At 38.8% G+C, this 27,188-nt stretch overlaps 1 protein-coding gene across 2 annotated transcripts in view; it reads left to right on the forward strand.

Annotated features, from left to right (window-relative positions):
- The window catches only part of PAT2 (protein affected trafficking 2), a 194,888-nt gene that overhangs the window by 46,871 nt on the left and 120,829 nt on the right, over positions 1 to 27,188 (forward strand). For both annotated transcript variants that reach the window (XM_089815975.1, XM_089815977.1), the window contains exons 4-6: positions 6 to 623; positions 9,417 to 9,590; positions 15,822 to 16,163. In XM_089815975.1, the coding sequence (XP_089672101.1) occupies positions 6 to 623; positions 9,417 to 9,590; positions 15,822 to 16,163 (1,134 nt within the window). The remainder of the gene's footprint in view (positions 1 to 5; positions 624 to 9,416; positions 9,591 to 15,821; positions 16,164 to 27,188) is intronic.

Raw genomic sequence — 27,188 nt, forward strand, 5'->3', positions numbered from 1 at the left:
TGCAGCTGATTGGAATGTTGTTCAATGACAATTCTGCTGGAGTGATTGGAGCTACTGCAGCTGCATTTAATTCTGTCTGTCCCAATAACCTATCATTAATTGGCTCAAAATTCAAAAGGTTATGTGAGACACTTCCTGATGTTGAAGAGTGGGGCCAGATCATTTTGATCGAGATTTTATTGCATTATGTTGTTGCAAAGCATGGAATCTCAAAAATATCTGCTGCATATAATTCAGGTTACACAAAGAAATTATTTGTTGAAAGAGAAACTTGTGCTTGTTCTCTAGAATATGGGAATGGAAGCAGAGGTGAAATTGAAAACATAGAAGAAAAGGACATTTTTCATGGGTCTTATACAATTGATCAACAAAGCAGATTAGTGGAGACTTCTTCCTTGAACAGTGATTCATCCAAATCTAGTGATGCTATTCCTATCACAGACCTTGACAATGATGTGAAACTCTTGCTGCAATGCACATCGCCCCTTTTCTGGAGTCAAAACAGTGGTGTTGTGCTTGCTGCTGCCAGCGTTCATTGGCTTATGGCTCCCATGAAGGAAGTGAAAAGAATCGTTAAGCCTCTTCTGTTCCTTCTTAGGTCATCTTATGACTCACAGTATGTGGTAAGAATATGGTATTAATGTATACAATTATGTTGATTAGAGCCCACTTTTTTCAAATATTTACTTTTTTGGAGATTAGCACAGAAGACCGCAGTTGATAAGATCTTAAAAAATGTAATAAGGTCTTTAAAATCAACTAACAATGTTAAATCTTGTCTCACCTATTTAGTCCAGAGAATCTGCAAGAAGATCAACGATGACATCTTTTTGATGGCATAGAAGCTCCAAGATGTTAATCATATTCATTTCAAAATGTTGCAATATGATTCCTTATTTTCTAATGGTAGGTGGTTCTAAGGTGGTACAAATGAAAGATATCATGAGCTTTTATAGTCTTTTCAAAATTCCAAATTGTAATGAATATACCTACTTTATAATACATTAAAATATTAAGTAACAATACATTGCTGGAAGAGACTACGAGAAGGACAAAGAACCACAACTTTAAACTGTCCATCAGACACTAAATGAGTAAGCTAACAATATACCACAGACTAAAACAAGATCTGAAATACAAAATTTCAAGACAAAAATACATGAATATTAAAAACCCAGCCAAACGATAGAGGCTGAAAATAGCAACTACGACTTGAATTTGAGCAAGGTATGAAGCCACCTGGAGCACATGTACTTTTTCCTGTGGTGCCGAAGGACTTGGAGTTTGATACCATACAAATAATTTCTGAACTTGATATGACCCTCGGTGTCCATCTGCAATAAATAACAAAGAGCAACAATTTGATACAAGATGTCATAGAGTAAAACTTTTGAGTTTCAGTTATATCAAAAAAAAAAACTTTCGAGCTTCAGTACCCTGGTTAACTGATTCATTTGAAAACAAAGCTAAATGCCTGCTCTTCCATATATTACATAAATTAAAATGTCTCACAGAATCAGCAATAATATGTTATGCAGTCCAGCACCCAAGACATCTTTTTTCCGGCTCAAAGAGTTATATAAAATGGTAGGAATATGACTGAAAATAACATTCAACTTTTCTTTTGCCCGTAGAAGAGTTTTAAAATAAGTGCCTTAAGCTTTCCTTCTGTTGACAAAAGGGGCATTTGACAGGTTGAAGCACAAATTTCAAGTTACCCCGTAGTGGTAATTTGTAATGCAAAACTTTCCATGCCAAAGTCTGAGGATTGACATCTGATTTAGAATTTCCATATTTGCCAACTCATTCTTCTCCATTTTTTTTTTCATGGAATCTACATTTCCATTTTTGTACAACTGAGGATATAGCGACAAAACAGGAGGCAACTTTAAATATAGCATTTTCAAAGGAAAGTGAGAGAAGGATATTTTGATAACCGTAACCAATTCTTAGTAAATTGACATTGCGAGGGAGTGTAACATCCACTTTTTCCGTGCCTTAGCTAACAACCAGCAATTCAATGAAATACAGATACTACTTCATGTTCATGAGAAGGTAGTTAGAACAATTATGTTCATGTGAAAGAGATTAACAGTTAGAATTAGTTAACTGAATTATGGTAACTAACAATTGAAGGCATCATCAATAATTTTAAATACAGAATTTAACTTTTCCATACCCTAAATTCCGAAACTTGAATCCGCCTAGGGCAACCTCTGCAAAACCCAGGATAGTCCACATATACCACTTAGGGTACAAATAGTTATACCACTATCGAGATGTCAATTACCATTTAGGGCATCAAATACCACTGCATCATAATGATAAATACCATCTAGGGCATCAAATACCATTGTATCATCCTTTTTCTTTCCTATTGCTAATTATGGCAATAACAAATAGTTAAAAGATACGTTCATTTTCATTATTCACATAAAAGGACAGTTATAACATCCATCAAGTAGGCCTATCTCACGCATACAGATATAATTCATGTCCAATTGGGAGATCAATTGATCTAACCGGTTACCATTTACATTGACGAGAAAAGTTGATTTCATTGAAGAAAATAACTAATTTAACAATATAAATCAATCTAACATATCTTCAACTTGTAATTTCAAATATCATAAAAGTAAAATATCTGTTACCAACAAATGTTTGAATGCATACCTATCTCTGTCTTGTGCATGTCTTGGCATTTGATGGAGAGGAGAAGTACTGTCAGATGCTTAATCTCCCAACCGTGGACCTTAAATATCCCTACACAATCTCATTTGAGAAAGGCACTCTCTACCCGGAAATAGACATGGAACACCTTGTCCAACTACTGAGCATCTTGGTACCAGAGAATCAATCCCACTGTTCAACTAGGCATCAAGATGTAAACATTGGATTACCATGAGCTGACTTGGACTTATGCAATCTCTTTTTTTAATTGATCATATATTTAAAACACTAAATAATAGTTTTCTTTTCTTTTCTCTTTTAGGATTCCTCTCCTCTTCACCCATTTATACTTGGCTCTATTTGGCCTCGGGTGCTTCCTAGGAGACTGCTGATAATCATGAGATTCCATTAAATTAGAAGATTGTGTGGAACTATGTCGAAATCACACACAATAGGTACATATCAAATAGCATAAAAATAATATAAAGGATATTGCAAGGCTGATTTTGCACATCATAGAGCATTATATAATTCCATCGGCTAGGCATTCCTTTTCCCAAGTTTATAGCAGTCAATGCTTATGTAAACAACTGATCAAAATAAGAGTGTGAAATAGGGAGCAGGTCGTAGCCTCTCAAATGCTAATCATGCTCAATGCTCATTGCTAACTCTGCATTTGAAAAGAAAATGAAGCTTTCTTGAAAAAATGCATTACTCAATGCAAATAACACGAGGGAAAATACGTGACCAATCAAAATTGCATTACTCACAGTGCGAATGACATGAGGGAAAATATGTGATCTAGATATAGAAGAAGATATAAGACCAGGTGTTGGTGTGGAACAACCCCTATGAAATCTACAGCTCCACACGAGCGGCTTGGTTTTGAATTTCCGTGATATACTCTTGACACAAACAGAGAACAAGGAGAATTGGAGAGAAAACGCAAGAATGGAGAGGGAGAACGTGTGAGGAAGAGAGAGCTCTTTCTATCACGGGGATGAAAATATAGCCCCCTTGCTGTGGTTACAAGAAAAGTGCTCGACTTGCAGTTACAAGAATATTTGAATTCAAATTTTAAAAAGAATATGCCACTAAGGGTGGCAACGCTCATGTTTTGGAGTCATAATAAAATATTAAGATAAATATAAGGCCCCCTCTTCGACATGATATAAAATATATTTTGGCGTCATGGTATTTTGCCATCTCTAATTGTACATACATGTTTACGCACATGTGCATGTATTTTAATTTATAATCTATTTGATATCATCATATCGATATATGCACATATAGTATATACATATACATGTATGCACATATACATGTATGCACATATACATATACATGTATACGCAAGTATGGATGTCATAATAACATGATGTCAATATACTTAGGAGACTCTACAATTATCAAAGGTAACAATTTAAATTATATTTCAATTTATGCTTAGTTATTTCTTTAATTATTAAGTAATATATAATTTAACCGGTTAGCTAATGGTCGTCCAACACACACTCTTGTTTGCCTAGCCCTTTACCCTTAGTCAAGGTGGTTCAAGACTCATACCTATTTTCCCAGTGATAGGTGGTGCCCCCTGTGCCCAGTTCTTTTCTGGCAATGCTTCCCCCCCTTCGACATGCTCCTACAAGGAAAGGAAATTTTCCGCAATTATATCATAACTCTCAACAAAATCAAAATTACCATAACAAGTTATTATTCATAACCTTCATAACGACTAACCACCATTTCACTTTCTAAGATGAATAATCAATTTCCCAAGATTTCAAGATAACAATATAATAGCATCATAACAATTAACTAACATGTCATCTTCATATGAAAATTATAACGACTAACCATCTTACCATTTCAGATAACTAATTTTACCTGTCAATTGACTTTGTGTGAAACCTCAATGACTATATGGACATTTTTAAATTGAGTCAAAAATTGGGATGTAGCGTACCCTTCCCGTTGTGTTTCATCATCCTCGATGAACTTGAAATTTTAATGATCATTATAAAGGAGCATATAAAACTAGGCCAAAAATTGGGATGTAACATACCCTTCCCCTTGTGTTTCATCATCCTCGATGAACTCTGCAACTTTAAACGTTAAGAGAATATTCCAAATACATGATATATACATAGCAGCATGAAATCATTTCATTTCAAAATTGGATCAAAATCAAAGTCTATCATTCCTTTATCTCGATGCTTCAAGAAAAATGCTTGCATGATATCATAAAATCAAAAGTGAAACACACACTCACTTGGGTTTACTTTACTGTACTTGTGGTCGCTTCAGCATCACCTTGAGTTAACCATGTTTTAGGATATTCTATTTCATATTCCTGTCATACTCATGTAGACACTCACAAAATTTTAGTTCAATTTTAATATTGATATCTCGTATAAGAGAGTTTCCAGTGTCCAATTAATTAGAGTAAGATAATCATTCAAAATTTTGTAATTCCTCAACTAACATGTTCTAGATCCTAACTTGATCACAGAAACTAAATCACTCATCCATACCATCTGGTATATGGTACTCATTAAATGAGTAGGTCATACTTGTAAGCTCACAATTCCCTTGAAATGGTCCATGTTTTCCATTTATGTAACTTGGCTCTTCATGCCCATCTTATCACAAGAACATTTCAATAGATTAATCATTTCATGATAGAAATATATTTCATCTCTAAAACAACATAAAACTACTCAGAATGTCCTGATACTCCATTACCATATATAATCAATACCGCATGTGTATAATACATGTATAATAGTGCGTGAAAAGGTAAAAGTATATTATACTATGAAAGATCATCATACATCCAATCAAGATCATAGAGGTTATAATAAACATGGTACCACATTCCTTTTCCCAAGTTTATAGTAGTCAATGCTTATGTAAACAATTGATCAAAATGAGAGTGTGAAATAGGGAGTAGGCCATAGCCTCTCAAATGATAATCGTGCTCAATGCTAACTCTGCATTTGAAAAGAAAATGAAGCTTTCTTGAAAAAATGCATTACTCACAATGTGGATAACATGAGGGAAAATATGTGCTCAATCGAAAATGCGTTACTCACAATGCGAATGACATGAGGCAAAATACGTGACCTGGATATAGAAGAAGATACAAGACCATGTGTTGGTGCGGAACAACCACTATGAAATCTATAGCTCCACACGAGCGACTTGGTTTTGAATTTTTGTGATATACTCTTGACGCAAACAGAGAACAAGGAGAACTGGAGAAAATGCAAAAATGGAGAGGGAGAACACTTGAGGAGGAGAGAGCTCTCTCTACGGCAGGGATGAATATATAGTTTCCTTGTTGCAATTACAAGAAAAGTGCTCAACTTGTAATTACAAGAATATTTGAATTCAAATTTTAAAAATAATATGCCGCTAAGGGTGGTAAAGCTCATGTTTTGGAGTCATAATAAAATATTAAGATAAATATGAGGGTCCCCCCCTTTGACATGATATAAAATATATTTTGGCATCATGGTATTGTGCCATCTCTAATTGTACGTACATGTGAATGTATTTTAATTCTATATCTGTTTTATATCATCATATTGATATATACACATATACATATACATGTATATGCAAGTATGGATGTCATAATAACATGGTGTCAATATACCTGGGAGACTCCACAACAATGAAAGATAAAAATTTAAATTATATTCTAATTTATGCTTAGTGATTTGTTTAATTGTTAAGTGATATATAATTTAACTGGCTAGCTCATGGTCGTCCAACATACACTCTTGTTTGCCTAGCTCTTTACTCTTAGTCGTGGTGGTTGAAGACTCGTACTTATTTGCCCAGTGACAAGTGGTGCCCCCCGTGCCCAGTTCTTTTCTAGCAATGCTTTACCCCCCTTTGATGTGCTCTTGCAAGGAAAGGGAATTTTCTGCGATTATATCATAAACCTCAACAAAATCAAAATTACCATAACAAATTATTATTCATAACCTTCATAATGGCTAACCACCATTTCACTTTCCAAGATGAATAACCAACTTCCCAAGATTTCAAGATAGCAATATAATAGCATCATAATGATTAACTAACATGTTGCCTTCATATGAAAATTATAACGACTAACCATCTTAGCATTTCACATAACTAATTTTTCCTGTCAATTGACTTTGTGTGAAACCTCAATGGCTATATGGACATTTTTAAATTGAGTCGAAAATTGGGATGTAACATACCCTTCCCCTTGTGTTTCATCGTCCTCGATGAATTTGAAATTTTAGCAAACATTATAAAGGAGCATATAAAATTGGGCCAAAACTTGGGATGTGACAAGGAGTACAAAGTTTTATGATAAGGTCCACTGGTACTAGAGATTTAACAAATGTAAGAAATGCTTCAGATCAGTTGTAATAGACTACCAAGGAGACCATTTAAAGGAGCAAAAATCCCAAACATGAGCAAATTGTTGGACCACTTTCATAAAGCAATAATACGCCTTCTTAGAAAAAGCAACTGCAAGAGGTTGACCATGGTATTGAACCTGTCTATTCCACCATATGAGGAATTTCCAAAGCTGAATCCATGCTGCAAGGAACCATCTTTCCAACCTAAAAATTTACTTACTAGCCGTTGTGCCTTCCAAATTGATTGAAGGAGAAAATAAGCTTTTTCAAGCGTTAAAGAAGGCTAAAAAGACTTGCAGAGGGATGACAGGAAGGAGGGTTGCCTAGGGGGAACCAAGGGAGGCGCCACAACAAGTGAACCGGTCAGAGACACATGGTACAGACATATGAGGATACCATATCGACGGTGAAGAAGTAAGCAACGACATACTACTAGAAGAAATTAGGAATTTGTTGAGAAACCTCACTATGATAGCATGGGAGGAGGCAAGTAAGGCACGAGGGGAAGGAGAAGAGATTGAGGAAAAAAATGCAAGGGATACCAGTGCAACAACGTGTGTCAAAAGGACACAGGGGCATGATAGTTAGAGAAACTTGTCTGACTCTAATGCATTTAGTTCGTGAACGCATACAACATTGATGCTGATCTAAATCGTCGTGATGTCGCAAAAGTAGAAGTTGGGGGCATGACAGGTTGCAGTCTCAGTAGTGGCACAGGCCCTTGGAAAGGTAGAGGAAGTCGCAACATATTTGCTGGAGTTTGCGACATGAAGATGCACTCAGGAGTTTGAGCAGCATATGTTGCACAAAGGATGACTTATTTCAGCGACAACAAAGATGTTGGTGGAATGGAGAGTTCCTATGCTCAATAGTTCGAGTTAGGTTCATGGGTTGCTTAGTCAGGTAGAGAAAAGCTGTAAACATATATACTATGAGTTTCAATGGGATGAGCACTTCGGAGTAGTAGTTGAGGCTAAGCAAGTGCTCACTATAGCTAGCCACTCTATTGATTGAGGTAGAAGTAGAGTTGGGTTAGACGCAAGATGAGTTAACATGCAAACACAATTAGATAGTAGTTCTGGAGGTACAACACAGGGATGGGGTGGCTACTCTGTACGAGTAGCACTACGATCAGATAGCTACATTGGAGAGTTGGCTCGGGGCAGCTCTTGAGGAGATTGACAAGAAGAGTAAGGGGATTTTGGAAGCTGCGTACATGGTGGAGGGTGCACATGTGCAATGAGAGAGGCTTGCACCATAGGAAGGAGCTGGTGCATGATTTGAGAGCATGACAAATGTCCTCTACACCATCAACAAAACCTCCCCTTGGGATGCTTCCTCAGCCCCCTTCTAATTCCTAACGTGTTTTCATTTGTATAGTAGGGGTATTTTTGTCATTGTTCCCATTTTGTTGGGCGCAGTGAGGTGGCGGCTTTCTATTTTTTTTTGAGGTGGGAGGGTGGGGTGATGTTGTTGGTAAAGTTAGCCATTGCTAATAATTGTTAAGTTAGTTGAAGGGGTAGGAAGTTTGGGATGGTCATGACAATTGGTAGTCACACCCTTCCAACACTTACATATGGCATGTACTTGAGTCCGAGAGACATCATCATTATTGTGGAGTAATAATTGTGTTGGCATTGTGAGTACGTCTAGTATATATATGGCTGTAAACATTCACAGATATTAGTGAGGAGGGCTTGGCAAGTTCTCTGATACTTTGTGTTACTATTTATTCTCGTATGCATTGATCTGTTTCCCTATGGGGCAAACAACAGCTATTAGGAAAACGAAAACTAGTGGTATCCCATACCGTATTTATTTATCTCCCGGCTGTGACTTAGCATTTAAGAGGTGAATTGCTTTTGAAGGGTTCCCGAGTTTCTGTCTCATCTTGTCTACTTATCATATCAGTGGAAGGGAACCAAGGCTGTGGATTTGAAAGGTTTCCTTATCCTTAAGATGTATAGAAAGGAAATCACAAACAGGCACATTGGTTCTTGTTGTGTATTGTCATAATTAGGAGTTTTTTTTCTGAAGTACATATAGCAGGGAAAACATGACCCTGATATAAAATTTGATTGGGAGAGAGGAAGGGGGAGTTAATTTAACTGGACCAATATAGACATTTCATTATCCTTGCTTAGCTTAAAGTTTGTGCATCAATTAGTTTTTGTCTCAATATTGGCTGAAATACTTTTGTGTTATGTAACCATTTGGTGAACTATTGTGCAAAGTGTAGCTTCAAGGAAATGTTTTATCATTTCATTGTTCATTCTTCCTGCAAAGAATTTCCTGTTTATAGTGTCTTGATCTTTTTTTTTTAATTTTTATTTGCAGGTACTAGCAAATATAGCCACCTTTGTGGGAGAAATGCCATCACTATTTGAGCAATACTTTGAAGATTTTTTTGTACGGTTTTCTGATACATACCATATGCGAGCATTAAAGCTGGAAATACTATCTATTGTTGCAACAGAGTCATCTATTCACGCAATATTGCAAGAATTACAGGTAATAGGCCCAACAAAGTCCTCATTATAAATCTTTGTTCTCGGGAGAGTGTTGAGGTTGTCTTATATGGGCAATGAGGAATTTTATTATGCACTATCTATTAAACTGCCACTTAGCTTGTATTGTCTTTACTAACCAAAAGGGTACCTGTTGTTTAACTGTTAAGGTGATAATTTCTATGGTAATATCAATATTTTCTTGACATGGGTAATAGCCCATTTTCCATGAAATTGTTGTCCAGCAGTCAAGGGCATCAAAGATAATGATATTACCAGCCTTCATGGATAAAATGTGTTCTCGCTGCAGTTTATATCCTATTATTATTCTATCTCAAATAAAAGACTGTAGGATGAGATGAACAACTGACACTTGATAGTATGTAGAGTCAATGTGAATTGGCAAGGGTCAGATAATTATGTAATAGTTTAAGAATGGTCCTACTGTGGTCTTCTATAGCATAGGTCTCACATACTAGATTAGTGTCTATTGTGACTTGACTAGATTTTGTTCTGATGGATTATTTTTGGTCCATAATTTTCAGGCAACATTTTCCACTCAAATCTGTATAGAATTGACTAACTATTTTGAGCAAATTTTTTGGTTGGGGATATAGGCATTTACCACTTGCTTTTAGTTTGTAGCTTTGCATATTTGGATATTTTAAAGCTGATTTTTTTCCCAATCGATGATTATAGCTATGGGTGAGTATTTTTAGAAGTCAAGCATTTTCCTTATATTAATCAGGGTTTCTTCAATGAAGGTTAAAGATTGATGTACCTTTAATTTGACTCCTTGATTCTCTCTACAAATTTTGCTCTAGCCTGCCTAAATGTGACTGTGGGATAGCAGTTCAGTTTTTTTGGTTTGTTGCCAAGTTTTAGTTGTCCCTTCTTCTTTTGGTTTAAGTCTTTGGTTAGAGTGAGAGTGTGAATAAAAAAGATATGTCTAAATGTGTCTTAGGTAACTTACTTCTCATCTTTCCCGAGCTATTTACTTTCTTCCATTGTGGGTTTCTTGTCTTTCCGGTGCGCGCGGGATTTAGGTGATCTAGGAATGATTGGGTTGTATTTTGGCATCTCCCCAATAAGAAGTAAGTTCTTCTTCACCTCATTATCAAGTACCTAGCCCTAACATTTCATATTCCACGGCTTCGGAGATCTCGAGCAACTTTTCCCCTTCAAGCGAACCACATCAAGTGCGGATCCGGAGAGCAGAGCTATGGCAGTAATTGATAAGTCCCAAATTTGATTCTGTCAATACCAGAGGCCTACGAGGTTATGGATGGAAGCAAATGCGAATGTCATTAAAGGTTTGGAGAAATAAGACTAAATGTGTTGAGTATTATGAGTTTATGGTCAATATGTGGTAAAGACTTGCAATTGTTAAGATGTGATCGAGAACTAAGCATCGAGGCCTTCACAAAGAAATAAAAGGTTAAAAGGCTGCCTTCTGAGTTTCAAATCAGGAAATGTGATCGTAAAGGGAATTTTCTGCCTCAAGGTAACAAAGGAAGCCATTTTTTTGAAGATTGTGAAAAGAGTGAAGTAAAGATGCCCTAAAATACGAATATTCCTCGAAGATTCTCACCAGAAAAACCAATAATAAGAAGGCGACCCCGATACAAAGAAAAGGCAATATTAAAAGCTTTCAGCGGAAAGGAGAAGAATGGGGTGCGCATGCCACCAAAGGATTATTGCCCGTGCTAAAAATTTAAGTGTATCTCTCTCTCCTGCATATGTTAACGACATTAAATATTTGTGCATTCCAGACTTTGAAGAAAAGAAGGGCATTTCCTATAAAGATAAAATACTCATGCAAAGTCATGTCATATCACTCTAGCAAAGTAATAGTGCTTTCGGAAATTTTATATTTGATGTGCAAGTAAACGAAAAGTTTAAATAGCCATTTCTCATGGAATTAAATGCAAATCTTTCCGTTATGAACATTGGCTGAACTTAATTTCGTTCGCGTGGCGCCAACGATCAAATTCATTTACCTATTTCACTAGGATTACTGGTAATTCCCTTCTTCAAGTATATTTAAAACGACTATTTATTGAAATATGCATCTTGTGTAATCATTTGACAAATGATAATCAAAGCTTCTGGTTACTAGAAACTTATTGGCCTAGAGAGTGAGCTAAAAGAGTTGTTAGACACATCCTTCAAATTGTACGATTTGGGTGATCTTCATAGAAGGCTTAATTCTCAACCTCTTCACTCAATCACTCATAAGCTCAAAGATAGTGGACTGGTTGAGGCAGCTGGCTTTCCTATGGCTGTACATGCACCTGAGCTTGTTTGAGAATGCATAAAACGTTATGACCCGAAAATAAATCAGATTCTGTTTCCTGACCAGTCTATTCTCTTGTCTATCAACAAGGCATTGATGCAGTTTGCATTCGGCATCCCAACCAAGGAGTAGTATTGTGACATAGATTTCATGTCTTCTGTGTCCATGTTCAATGAAAAGAAAACTCTTAGGCGGGAGGACATGCAAAAGACTTGGTTCTAGACTTCCCGCTCAAAGAAGAGCAAGATGCCAAAGACTTTGTTCAGCAAAAAATTGAAGCAAGAGATTGTAGATATCCTTGCACTTCTCCTTAGGTTAAAAGGAAAAGAAGAGATATTGGAATTTGTCGAGCATTATTTCTTTCTGGTGCAAGGAATTTGTGTAGAAAATATGCACATAGATTGGACACAGATCATCTGCCATGAACTCTCGTCATGGTTAAATGCAGCCAGAGGCTTCAGGCAGTTGTACATGTCTTCTTATTTGATTTATGCCCTAGCAACTCACCATAGGTGGCCCGACCTCCCTAGCATTCAGGATTACAATGAGAACACTAAAGTCTATGAGTTTTACCCACATTTGCAACCGCAGAGAAGTTATGGGGAGTATGTGGTGGTTAATAATGCCTTCACAATGAGGCTATGCCGTGAATTGCAAGGATGCCTAGAGAGGAGATTCTCACCTAAGGCAATTTCGGCAATAAGTAAATTAGGATGCTCATTCATCTAGTTCCCGAGTTTCTCCTATTTATGGATAGAAGCTTATGACAGATTTCCTAACAAGTTGCCAAGGTATCTAGAGGACAAGGTGATGCTAGTCGAGCTGTGTGGACAAATCCTAGAATTAAACACTCTCTGCTCTAATGTAAAGAAGATTGCCGGGATTTCATTTCCTATAGTGGTTGGCACGTATTCTTGTGCCTCAAGATCAGATGCTCGAAATTTGGTGAAAAGCTTTGAAGGCAAGATCAAGTTGCTAGATTATAAGGTGCTTAGGCCTCAGTATGATCCACTTGATTTTGTAAAGGATCATTTGAAATTAGGATATGCCTACAGGCATGTCCTAGACATTGAAGATTATTGGTCTGGTTGTCTCAGTGAGTACCAAACTCGAGAGAGATTTTGGTCATGACGAACTGTTGATGAAATTAAAGTATATAACAATTCTGTTGATGTTTTTGACCTTGCAGATAACGGAGGCTTCATGCATCCTACATCATATGAAAAGATCAAGAACACCCCAATTCTGTCCTCCCCATATGTTGGCCTAGTTATTGATACCATAGAGGTTTTGATGCAAGGGATCATCAAAAGAACTGATAAATGGGTTGAATGGACTCAAGCAAGGAAGAAAAGAATGGGAAGTACTGGTTCTACAGGAGGAGTTTCATCTCGGGCCGCTTAATCTGCCGCAACAACAACCACCACGGCTACTACTTTAAGTGTTGCAAGCCCTGCTCAATCCATTGGGCAAGGAGGAGACCAGCCTCCAGAGAAGAATGTACCAATTACGCCTACGTGCGGAAGTTTCTCTCTGCTAGACACTGGAAATGTTGGAGAAAAGCAAGATGACAAAGATAAGGGGAGGGAGCAAGAAAAATCAGTGGCTAAGCCTTTCTCCCCCATTCAAGTCATCAATTTGGATGGTGACACCAATCCTATGGATGGCCAGGAGCAAGATATATCCCAACAAGGAGAACCTTAGCCCTTTCGGTAAATAAGGTAGCTTCTTTCCCCATTGCTTCTCAGGACAACACAACTCCGTTAATGCCAAGGACGCTGTTTGATCCCACTGCTTTGCAGTCGGCTGTCAATGTGCTATCTACGGAGTCATGGCTTGAGGAGACCATTGACAGAAAGAAGAGGAGATACGAGGATGCTACTCCATTAAATGACTTGATCACAAAAGTCACCTCTTCTCAGCCATCCAAAAAGGCGAAGAAGCAAAAGACAATTGCTGTGTTGGCTACAGATTCCTCTACTAGTCACATGCTGATTGAAATCGTTGATCCACAAAAAGACGATAGATTCTACAAGCTATCAAAAGATGATTTCCAAATTAGAACACTGGATCTTGGTATCCTTGTTCACGATTCCATGGTAAACATCTGGAAGTCTACCAATCAAAAAATAGAGGACAAGTTGGAAGAGCTTAGAGTAGAGAAAGAAGTGTTGAAGGCTTCAAACAAGGAGCTGGTGGAATGCATCAGGTCTGCCCTTGGAAGCACCTCTCTAGGTCAATTTGACCTGCATGCAGATGAAAACAAGAACTTGCTGACTAAGTTACAACATGAAAGGCAGTTTGGGCAGGTTGGAAAGGCATGGGTAGATCAACCGAAGACTCAAGGTTACCTACTGGTGGAAAATTTGGGAAACCTAGTGTTGGATGCACAAAAGCTCAGAGAGGTAAGCTTAGAGCATAAGAAGAGTATACATAAGGTGGCTAACAAGCTGACAAAGCAATTGGCCCTTCTACAAATGCTAACTGACATGAGGACAAATGTGGCAATTACTCATGGGATCCTCAAGACGAGCACGAAGCCCTTGTTTCATTGGAGACAATCCTTAGAATTTGTCATAGAATGCTCCACGAGGTCTACAAATAAGCTAGGAGATGTATGCAACTTGGTGCAAAAAGTTATTGACAAGTACTTTCACAACTTGAAAATATTGCACACAGAGTCTATTGTATCCACCAATGGCAAGCTTGTGGATATTGAGAGAATGAGATCAAAGTTCTTGGCATTTGTCGATGAGGCCATTGACCCTCTCAATTTCCAATTGTCTAAAATCCAAGAGCTTTAGCAGTAGATGCAGTCATAATTAGAGAAACAGGGAAGTATAAATCAAGAATGACCAGAATGGATGAGTTAACAGACATGCATGACTACTGGATGGTCCGGGCTGACAACATTATAATTCCAAATGCCGAAGAGCTGAACAATGTAACTGATGCTGTAAAAGCATACAAAGCTAAATCAGTTACCCCGAAAAAGACATTTTGCCTTTGACATCTGTCATTCTTCTTTCTTCTCTTTCTTTTTGTAGCCACTCTTGGCCTTTTGTTAATCTCTGTAACAAATAAATGATTTAAGCTTATTCTATTATTAGTATTTCCGTTCAGAGATGCTTTGCAAAGCAATCATCCAATGTAACCAGCCATTTTGAGAAGGCCTATATATGTAAACTTTCAAGAAGTTAATAAGATCGGAAAAAATTACTTTGGGCAAACCCCTGTAGCTGTGACTACTATGTGAGACTCTAAGGTCATTTTAGATTTTGCTGTTCATTTAGTTTAAGAGGAATTGGTGGAATGAATGTGTTAGTGCTAAAAATTGAATGAATGTGAATGGACTTGGTTTTATTCCCTTTATTTAATGAATTGTATGCTTTACTCTATTCAGCATAAACATATCTTCCATTATTTGTGCTGGTCTGTGTCTTTAGTTAATTCATTGCATTAGGAAGTCGGAAACTGATCTGTGGAGTAGCTGAAGGATAGATAATCTGGGCATTATCAAAATATCAGCTAAATTACGTAATCTGGGAATTACCTGTTTTATTGCCTTTTCCTCTCTTCCTTCCGTTGTAGTCAGTTCTGCATGTTTCTGTTTCTCTGCATTGATGGCCTCCCCAAAGAACCCCAAAAACAAATTCATTGCATATTTTGCACTTACAAGGGAGCTGTACCTTTCAATTCAGGGGTCTTTGAATAGATTACTACATTGATCCATTCTGTTGTTAACTTTGTGTTTTCCATAAGCCATAGGGCAAGTAAAGAGTCAAGGTACAAACCAATATATTAAGGAAGACAAACTGTCAACATGGTTTAAACTGGTTAGTTTAATTTTATTGAAGATTATTCACTTTGTTATGTAGAATTGTTTTGAGAGAATATATAAATTACCGACACTGTATATGATAAATTTTTTTCCCACAGGATTATGTTAGAGACCCAGATAGAAAGTTTGCAGCAGATGCAGTTGCTGCAATCGGAAGATGTGCTAAAAGACTCCCAACTATAGCTTTGACCTGTTTGAAAGGACTCTTGGCATTGATTAGGAAAAGTTCTATATCTCTGAAGGGAAACCATCATCTGGCTAGTGAAAAAATGGGTGAATCTATGAAAAAGAAGTTTCCTGGAATTAAGGCTGATTGTCTTTTTCGAGCAGATTGGATGCTGACTGATGTCGATAAAGCTGATAGTGAGGCATCTGTTTTGACACAAACGATTTTGGCTATCAAAACAATCCTGCAACAGAATCCAGATGAATTGGAAAAGGTTTGATTTTTGACTTCTAGGTACTAATATTATGAGTTGGTCATTTGATGAAGCAATTTTAATGCTGCTGTCATAAGTATTCAAGCATGGTACATCCCTTTTGTATATTTTAATGTTCCATAAAAACATTCATTGTATTATGGTTGTGACACACATATAGGATGAAACATAAAGTTCTTTCTCCAAATGTGCATTCCATGTAAGGTCTGACTGACGATTAACAGAAATTTTGTAATTGAACAGATCTACCTTTTAGACCGCAATAAGTTGGTTATTTCTTGTTGATCCCTAATGTTTGCACCTAAGGGAAACGACCATATGTGAAGCTCTGCATAAGTGGGATCTAATGCACGATGTAAACTTCAGGATTTTAGAAGCCTGCTCTTCATGTTTAGAGGGGAAGGAAAGGGTAAATAAGCGAAAAACATAATAAAAAAGTAAACTAAGGTGATGTGCTGAAGCTTTTACAGCTTTGAGAAGCACCAGTGAACACGCCTGTAGTAGATATTCCTATTATCCCATTAAAATAGTGATTCCATGCAAATTTTTCCCAACAAATGGCGTAGTATAACCTGAAATCACAAATTATTCCTAATGATTGAAAGATTATAAAGCATTATTCAAAGCCATGTGCATCTATGATGAAATTATAAAAATCAAAAACCAGATTGTCCGCAAAGACGAAGTAGAAAGACAACAAAAACAAACAAGGCACAATCTGATAATTTTCTTTAATTGATTAATTGAGTACAGAGATAAGGAGTGAGAATGAAACTGCAACTATTTCCAAGTGTTCTTCCCTTTAAACAGTGGTTAACAAAAACAAATCTCCTATTAGAATGTGTCCGGAAGCTTATATAAGTAAAATTCCCTCTAACAAGAGAAGGTTACCACAACTAAGAAGGCTTATACATATTTGCCGTGTGTAGATCATCATGATGACAATTGTTATAATTGCCTTGGCATAGCCAATCTCTGCATAATTAATGTGCCCAACATGGACAATACTTGTACCATTTCAACTTCTTTGCCATCACGAGGAAGTAACTTTCCGATTCCACTTGCTTTTGGTTCATGGTGGTAGTTTCCTTTTGGATCAAATATGCCTCAAGATACTCCATCAGATAAACAGGTAGCACTTTGCCTTGGAGGATGTGGGCCCTGCAGTTTCATTAACCGACATGACTGTAGCTTGTGCCCATCTAACATAGATGGGACATTTTGGAATTTTTCCCTTTAGGTTCTGTTGACTTGTGCAGTTCTGACATGAGGCATTTTGGGGGGATTTGTTGAGTCTTCTTTCCTTTCAAGTCTCAACCTACAAAACCTCAGCAATGCTGACACATGGCATGTTCTGCAGCCAATGCTCTCGAAAAGTAGAAACCTTTGAAAAAAAGAAGATTGTGAATTTGGTAGAAACGACTGTTTTGGCACTTCGTCATCTTAACTTGGTGGGGTCATTATTCCTTGCTCAGTGCTCAGAATTTAGAACAGCTTAAGCTGTTGGAGAAGTCTTCGAAAGATCTAACTTCAGTCCGATACCTTATTGAGTTAAAAGACCGATGGCTGTTTCATTCCCTAATTTCGCTTCAAAGGCCTCTGAAAATGCAGACCACTAACACATTGGAAAAAATACCAAAATATAAAGTTTTAAAATTTCTTTTTCCCACAAAGCCCATCAGTTCTATGCAGACTTAAATCTCCTTCATATTGCTCTTTGTGAAGTCTGCGACAAATAAAATTTACATGTCTAATGAAGGAGCATAGTCGTTAAACCCTTCTCTACCATGAACAATGCACTGGTCTTAAAAAATTGAGCTATAGGCTTTTTTGCTGAAAGTAATGCAATTGGGAAAATAACACAATGTTTTTTGGCTCTTTAATGGAAGTGGATTCTTTGATGATCCATAAATCATCACTAGTGTAAGAAAGACATGATATGTTTTCAAGTTTCAATAAAGCCTTTGTATGATAAAAAGATGGTAAATAAACATCTATATTATTTAGAGTGTGTCTACAATATCATCATGTGGTATGAAATATGAGACCCATGAAACCATGGGTCTATTAGCCAAAACTAGTAGTCTAGTGAGGGGAATCTTCATCAGCCAAGTATGAACAATTGTTGCCTTAGAGAAACTATTATTCTAGTGGGTGAATGATGTTTGCCCTGTAGGATAAAGTTTAACACATATGACAATGTAAAGCAAATGTAGTGGAACAGATGTAATATAAGAGAATTCATGCATGCATATTCATTAATCTCATAAATGCTTGCAATATATTGTAGAATGAAACCTTTAATACTTCTATTTCATGATGACAACTACTCTTGGAGATAAGTACATGAACATATATAGAGGCGTCGAGGGGGTGCGAGGGCCAACCGTATCACCAAGCACCTATCCCTCGGCAAATGCTAACAGACACTAATTGCTCGATAATATCACTCCCTCCGAAAAGAATGTCGTCTTTGGAAGAGACAACAAAATGAGGACTATTACAACTATAACAAAAGAAATCAAGAAGGGGCTTGAGAAAGCGTTCATGACAAGGAAGGTGGTGGTGTCGAGGTTGTCAGCTGCTAACTCAAGTGGTACACTTGCTCAGTTTGTAGCCTTAGGTCTCTCTTTGCTAACATATGTCATTCTCAAGAGAGATTCACCATGAATGCCTTCTACAAGATCTCCTTGTCCTTCTTGCGTGTCTCGTCCATAATTGCAGCAAGGCGACTCCCAACAATTGCCCTCTCAGCCTTTTCTCAATCCAACTCAGCCCTCTCCTGAGCCAATTGTTCCTATGACATGACCAATTGACCCCTATGCTGAGCCAACTCCTCTTCTACCCTCTCAAGTTGAGTGGCCAACTCTTGAGTGTTCATTGTTGCCATTTGTGCGACCTCAACCCCTAGTGCTACAAATTGGGTCTGTATTAGCTCATAATACCCCTCACAAAATGCCTGCTCATCCTTTTTCAATGAAGAATGAATCTGACTCTCCTACAGGCTTTGGAAGATACCAATTCTCCAACATCGCTAGGCTTGCTGTAGCAGGCCATCCCCTAGACTCGAAGCATTGTGTGAACTCTTGATTGCAATGTCCTCTAACAATCATTAATAACTTCTCAACATCTTGATTAACCACCTAGTATGCTTGAATCTGAGTAGAGGCCATTATCCTTTGTGTCCTTGCCTCCATATCGGCCAAATACTGTCGTTTTTCTGTCACTATATCTACCAAGTATTGCTCTAGGCCACTAGATTCACTAGTCTCAGATATGCACTAAAGGGATGCATGAATCCTACTCTTAGACTCTTGTACACCAAGTCATGCGGGGGATCTATCTCCAACTCCCTTCCAAGTGAACTCCCTGCATCGAAATCCATAATCTTGTGAGCTTTGGTACTTGCCACCATTGGGAAAGGAGTGTGGGTCCAACAAGTGCCATGGGGGTGAGCTGAAATGGGTGAGCCACGTGTCCATAGACGCCTCAAACTAAGTACCTGTGCTCACCAACATCTCAATCATGTTATTCCTTGGCACCTCCTCTCTGGCCAGTTTCTCCATGGTTACTACCTTTGTCTCAAGGACTTCTACCAACTTTGGATTTGTTGCTACCACTGGCTTTCTAACCTCCATTGGAATAGGCCCATCTTGCTCCTGCATGATTGTGGTGTTCATACTCAAAGGCGTACAGGTGACGGTATTTGGGGTGCCAAGGCGATAGGATCTTGCAACTCCCCAAATATCGGTATGGGTAAGGCTCCTATCGTCATCCTCGACGAGATAGGTGGAACCAACTGGCTGCCCCAAATAGAAGAGCTGGAGTGAATACAACTGTTCGTGGGATATCTGATATAACTCCCAAAGGGCCCTTAACTTGGACCTTTGCATCCAATGCCTCTCCCTTGATCGAGTGATCTTCTCCTCATCTCACCATCTTGAAACTACCTCCGCTAGCTCTCGACATGTCTCAAACTCCATCTCTGACACCACTGCTCGCCACTTGCATTTCTTGCTCGAATGAACTTCCTCATCAGGTCCCAAAATGTCTAAGTGTAGCAAATAAAAGATAGGTGGTTGGTCGGTGTGTACACGACCTTGTAGTACCAACTCATGTATGTATGGAGAAACCTAGTTATAGATAACCTCGAGGAAGAGCCCAATGACATGGTGAGGCATGTGGAAAATCATGTGCTTTAATGTCATGAATTCCATCATGTCTGCTAACACGGATACCTAGTTATATACAACACCATTCCTTAGCCCATTCATCAAGGCAATCTGAGCTACGACAATATCAGACACTCAACTAGCTGTTGTCAATCAGCTCTTCAAGACATCTAATAGACAACTCCATTCCCCATATCAAAGAAGTGACTTCTTAACCTCATGCCCTCTACTAGCCTATGTGACATTATCCTATTCTGGTGGTGTCGAGTCATTTCGACACATCATCCATAAGAGTGTCCTTGTAGAATGGAAATATTACTCAAGTTCATAGAATAACAAAGATATGTACACAAAGCAATAACATAGAATGTACTTGATTACCATAATACCAAGTTGGCGAGGAAATTCACTTTATTCATACCAAAACATCATCAGTACATTATCAATATTCCAGTGCTTATAAAAGGGCCGGTTGGTTGGGAAGACCAACCCATGCATTCCCTCACTTCCTAACTACCCAAACCACACACGCTTAACAAGTGCTAAATACAATATTACTTTATTCCTACATCTATCCCCCCAAAAAAGAAGTCCTCTTCTAGACGACTGCTAAACACACTAGAACAAAAACTTGCCTTTAAGAAGAGGGTTGGGAAGACATCCCTGTACTTGGGGCTCCACGGAGTCGTTGTAGGTCGCGTTCAACAACCTTTTGCTTTGCCCAAACTCCCTGTAGTACCCGCAAGGCGTCCATCTTCTTTGCCTCTATTGTGTTGATCTTGTTTTCCAAGTCAATTTTCTCCATCCTCCAGGCTTCTTCCATGGAAGCTTTCTTAGCCTTCCATTTGCCTAGAAGAGTAGTCCGTTCCAGCTCCCACTCCTTAGCCAAACTGTTTTTCTGCTGGAGTTCCAAGTAGGTTCTACGGAAAGCAATTTCGATGTCAGCAAGGGTCTCCATGAGAGGTGGCTATTCCCCAATGGAGGAAATGATGTACCTCTTTGTCCAGTTTGCGGCCACTTCCTCCCTCATATACCCACTCTTCTATAACAATTCCCAATCTATACGAAAACCATCATGCATAAATATTGCCAATGGTGCAGCCGCTTGCTGCACGACTTCCATATTCTGAGATCGCGCCTGTTTCATGACCTCCTTGCTAGAACATTCCATAGCCTACAACTCAACGAGAAACAGTTCAGCCTTGGCTGTGAATGAGACTATGTCTGATAGTTCCACCCTCACACTTTTTATCTCGATCAGCTCTTGTTCGAGCGCCATGTGGGTAGGTGAAGATACCATCCCTTCTTCAAGTAATTTGTCGACCTCCTCCAAGACTGTATCTTCTATAGGCATATTCATCTCGTCTTCCAACTGGTGGCAAGGATCCCCTATTTCGGTCGATTATACTACCAAAGCAATCGGGTGAACTACTTTAGGGCTTGATGGTGTTTGCAATTTCACCCTTTGTATGCATTTTGGCTGGCATCTCAAAGCTATCACCTTAGTACCGATGTGTGGATATGTAGGGATCAATTGCACAACTTGCGGCAACGACAATCTGGTGGCCCCCCATTGCAGAATTTGTGGCTGATGCATACTGCTTTCTCCAGGTATCGACCCTCCGTTTGGATTTTGTGTGGGGATGTCCTCCTTTGGTGCTACATGGGCCTTACTTTGCTTTCCAACCATGGCTTCTGTACTACCTTCAGTATGGTAAATCTCAACAAGTTTTGACATCCCTTTTGGTGGTGGCCCACTTATGGGTGGGAGAAAGGTAACTTCCTTCGGGGTTCCCTTCAAGTGACAAGCAGATTTCTGCTTCCTCGGAGTCTGAAGAAGATGAATCTATATCACTGGTAGCCGAACTTTCTTCCTCATCCTCCTGTGTAATGTCCCCTTCTTCGCACTAGACCTTTCTAGTGCCTTGTTGGTCTATCTTTCCATCCGGATAGGCTAACAACATTAATCCAGAGGATGCCAACCAATCCCAAGAACTTATTTGGTTTCGTTTGAGGAAAATATTAAAGTCTGAGGAGCTTTTCTATAATTAAGTCACTTTATTTTAGAAAGTGGTTTGATAAAGTTACTTTATGACTTAAAGTCATTTTTATAATAAAAGTAACTTAAGTGACTAAAAGACGAAATTGGTTTTTTATCTCACATTGCCTAGTTGTTTGTATTCTCCCTCATATCGATGTTATAAAGGAACATGCCTCCTTGGGATTTGGGACAAGAAATATACCAAAATATTGAAAGATAATCTTGGTTGCTTAAATGTGATTGGTTTTCTTAAGGAAGAAACCCTTTAAGAAGAATCTTGAGATTGAACGTAGCCCCAGTATCTCACCTTCCTTATTTAGGCTAGAATTAGAGGTAGCACGTTGGAGTTGGCATGAATCCTTCTTGAGGCTACAACAGATAGGAAAAGAGTATAGTCAGCCGAGGGGAAGGTTCTTGGATACAAGTTCATAAGTATGAAACATAGATATCAGCAGATTGGATGACAGTTTTAAGATGTCAGCTTGGAGGACAGTCGGTCTACGGCCCACGAGACAGAGGCAACATACACGTTTCAGTTGAAGCATTGCATTCGTATTGAGTGTGGTAGAGTAGTGGCCTCCTTTCTAAACTCCGGCTGAACAACAAAGACACTGTGTGGAGTTTGGTGATCACAATTCCATGACTCTTACCCAGTGGCTGGGAGCTCCATATATTCCCATCACTGAGGTGTCTGCAGGACAATGTATGTATGAGTAGTGTGCTTGAGTGGAGCTAGTGTGCTGAATTCTGGAACCAAGGCAAAGATCATTCTGAGAGTGGCATAGACGACGGACTTGAGTAGGTAGTGGCCGACGTGGACTTATTCCCAACCGTGGCACACTCCTATCATTGAAATTGAGTTTGTACACCAATCCCAGGTTTTCTTCTATCAAGTTATTTCTATACATTAGGATGTCATCCTAAAGGAGTTAGGAGTTCCTTCAATTAATCCTGCATTTCAGTTAGTACTTTCTATCAATTGTTGTAATAGATATTATATATGTCAATGCAAAAATAATGTTCTTGGGTTGCCCATTGGCACAAAAACTTCTTTAGAGACAGTAAGTCAATTTGTTGGGCAGCCACATCATAAATTTTTGATAACAGTCATAGTAAGGACATTACATCCTGGCTTCCATTCGATGCCTCCTTTTGCTGTTCCTCCAAAGTGGCTGCTTTTTTTGATTTCTTCTTCCGAGATTCTCCAATGTGGGATCCTCCTCCGATGGTATCCAGGTGGAGCCAATATGTTATGGCCGGTTTGTAGGGTTCCACCATGCTGGCTGGAATCAATGCCCCTCTGTGCTTATTGTCCAACTGGGTGTGTACTGCTTCGAGGAATAGGGCCACAACATGGTGGGGCATGTAGAATACTTTGTGTTTTAATTCCATGAATTCCTAGAGTCTTTTTGAAAGAAATTGTGCCCAATTGTATGCCCGCCCTTATATGCAATCCATCAACTACAGGTAACATCCAGAGAGCAATATTTGAAGTGCGACTTCTTGCTGTGAGTTTATTGTTTACCAAGTCCATAATGCACCGCCATTCATCTTTGGCGATGAAGAGCTTCAGATCCCTACTGTTCTTCAAAATTCCTTCCCAATCTTGATTTGTGAGGTCCTTCCTTCACATTAGCCTCAACTATTTCTTCTTTTCTTCCACCGACATCAGGTTTTTTTTCTAGTTCTAGTCCTCTGTTGGGGATTCCAAAAACTTTATTTATTTCCTCGGCTAAGTAAGAAATTGTCACGAAACACTGGAAGTACTGGATTACTTTGATGACATGATTTATCATAACCTATCACCATATTCTGTAATATGGGTTCAAACTCCTTCAAATCAAATATTGGTATGAATATAATTTTGTCTATGTTAGCCTTCCTCAATGCCTCCTTGAGAGGGTGATTGTCCTCTGTATGCTCCCACCAAGTGCAACATTCGCTGCTCATGATGCTTTCAAAAGAGATGTTGGCAGCCATGACCCTGTGATCTTCGCTTTTTCCCCCTGGCCTGTAAGGTTTTGTACCTCCTTCATCTTCACAGGTAATACAAAGTTGTTCTTTTTCGAATCAAATGTCTTTCCTTTGCTAGGATTTCCTAGACTTGACCATTTTGTGGTATTTAGAAGTAATGCCTGTGACTTTAAGTTGGTTCTTACTCTGACAATTATTGTATACGTGGCTAGCCTCAATCTTTGTGTAGGGCCCCTTTGTAATATAGGCGGTTTCTTCTGGTACGACCCCTTCCTCGTAGCTTTCTTTTGTCTTTGTACTAGAGGAGTCTTTTACAACTTCGTCTTTTGCCACCGTCCTGTGACCAATTTGACTAATCTGTACATCTCTGCTCTGTATTCCTCTGTTCCGTACGACCTTGATATGTACAAGCTTGCTCCGTACGACCCTGCGTCGTACGACCTCCTTACCTACTTGTACGGCCTTGTCTGCCCTCTTTGTACATCCAACCTGTACAATGGCTTTCCATTAATCTTCGTATAGCTTGTCCCACATACAACCGTTCGTATGACTACCTATCAACCTTCTTGTCCATACGACCATGTTCGTACAAACTTCTCCTCAACCATACGTTCTCGTTGTGCCCTTGGTTCGTACGCCACACATGGCCTCCTTGGGACTCCTTCCTTCTCCCTCCTGTGGTCGTATGGCTCTATCCGTACTGGGTGCTTGCTATCTCCAACTTCCTTGAGTTTTCTCGTTCCCACAATTGCGAAATAATGTGTTAGCTCCTATGCCTACTTTATATGCCTCCTTTGCTTGGTTTAGGTCTTCTGACTTTCTCTCCTATAATATTATATCTTCTTCTAGTTTGGAAGTGTCCTTTATATTGATATAATAAGTGCTTATGCAGTCCCCTCTTTCTTGATATGGCTTTAATTTTGACCTATTGACTAAGTCCCTCACTGGTTTATTATCCAGAGCTGACAATTTTATTGCCCCATTCTCATTAACTTCTACTATTCTATATGGTCCCGACCATAGGATTTTAAATTTTCTTGGGTTTATCTCATTCTTTCCATTATACTTGAGTACCAATTGGCTTGGTTTAAAATTCATCTTTTTAAGATGCTTGTCATGCCAAAATTTTCGCCTTTGCTGGGCTACTTCCGTAGCCCATTGAGCAAGTGTCCTTTCATCCAGTTTTAGCAGAGTGTGGAATCTTTCTTTTATGCTCTCCTCATCTCCCAACTTGTTTTTAACTGCTACTCGTATACTTGGTACTTATATGTTCCATCGACATTACTACTTCCAGGCCATACATTAGAGAAGAAATAGAGTGTGTCCGGTGGTGGCCTTATAAGTAGTTCTATATGCCCATGTCACCACGGGAAGCTGTTCTTCCCAATCTTGTCCTTCGACTCCATAGGTCTTATACAAGATTGTTACTAGTATTTTATTAGTGGATTCCGCTTGGCCATTTGCCCTAGGGTAATAGGGACTGGAAAAAGAATGAAAATTTTTGTACTCGCTTGTCATTACCCTGATGGTGTGATTGACAAAATGCACCCCCCTGTCGCTCGTCAACTGGAGTGGAATTCCAAATCTGGTTACTATTTGTTCATACAAAAATCTGGCTGTACTAAGAGCTGTGTTGTCTGGTAGAGCTCGTACTTCAATCCATTTTGTTAGATACTCCGTTGCCACCACTATGTACTTACATTGATGGGTATCTCTTACTGATAAGAGACCCACAAAATCTAGTCCCCAGTGTTCAAATAACTCTTGTGGTTGAGTTGGGAATAGTGGCATGAAATCTCCTTTTAGGGGTTTGCTAGCTCTCTGACATGTGTCACAACTCAACAACAATTCCCTAGCATCTGCATACAATATGGGCCCACTAGAGTCCCACCAATAACACCTTTCTTGCAGTTGCATCAGGTCCCATGTGACCTCCTGCCAATCCTTGTGGGATTCCTTCAGTACTCCTGGGATTTCTTGTTCCATGACACATCTCAATACTCCATCCGGTCCCAATTTGGACAATAATCCTTTGATTAATTGGAATGTGTTGCTTTTGAGGGCGATCTTTCTCCTCTGTGTTGCCAATATCTCTCTTGGGAAGGTAGTTGTTAATAAGTATTGTTCGATCTTTTTGTACCACTAAGGTAGCACAACAATTTGGAATAGGTGTGCATTTGGAAAATCTTCATTCACTCTACTGCCAGAGGCTTCTCCTGACTTGATTCTTGATAACTGATCGGCGATTACATGATTTTTTCCCAGTCGAACTATGATTATGAAGGTAAACTCTTGCAACAGGATTAACCGCCTACTTACTCTTCCTTGAATCACCGACTTGTTTACCAAGTACATTAGTGCTTGGTGGTCAACAAAAAATGTAAAGCGTGTAGCTAATAAGTAATGTTTAAATTTTTGTATGACATAGACCATACCTAATGCTTTCCTTTCGGTGGTACTTTAGTTATGCTTTGCATTTGATAGAAGCCTGTTGGCAAAATATACCAGGTGATCGAGTCCTTCCTTCTCAATTTTTGCCAGAGTGGCACCTATTGCATAATTGGATGCGTCCACATGGACATGGAACTCTTTGTTCCGGTCAGGGTATATGAGGATTGGGGCTCCGACTAGTTTCTTCTGTTAATTCTTGGAAGGCGTCCTTCTGCTCTTCCTCCCACCCAAACTATTCTCCTTTCCTTGTTAGTTTTTCCAAGGTCAATTATACTTCCGCAAATCCTTTTATAAACCTTCTATGGTACCCTACATGCCCCAGAAAAGGATTTCACACCTGTTACATCTGATGGAACTTCCATTTTCAGAATGACCTTGATTTTGTCA

The sequence above is a fragment of the Cupressus sempervirens genome, chromosome 1, assembly GCF_028749045.1.
Source record: "Cupressus sempervirens isolate cs-2001-9-10 chromosome 1, ASM2874904v1, whole genome shotgun sequence".
Lineage (NCBI taxonomy): Eukaryota > Viridiplantae > Streptophyta > Pinopsida > Cupressales > Cupressaceae > Cupressus > Cupressus sempervirens.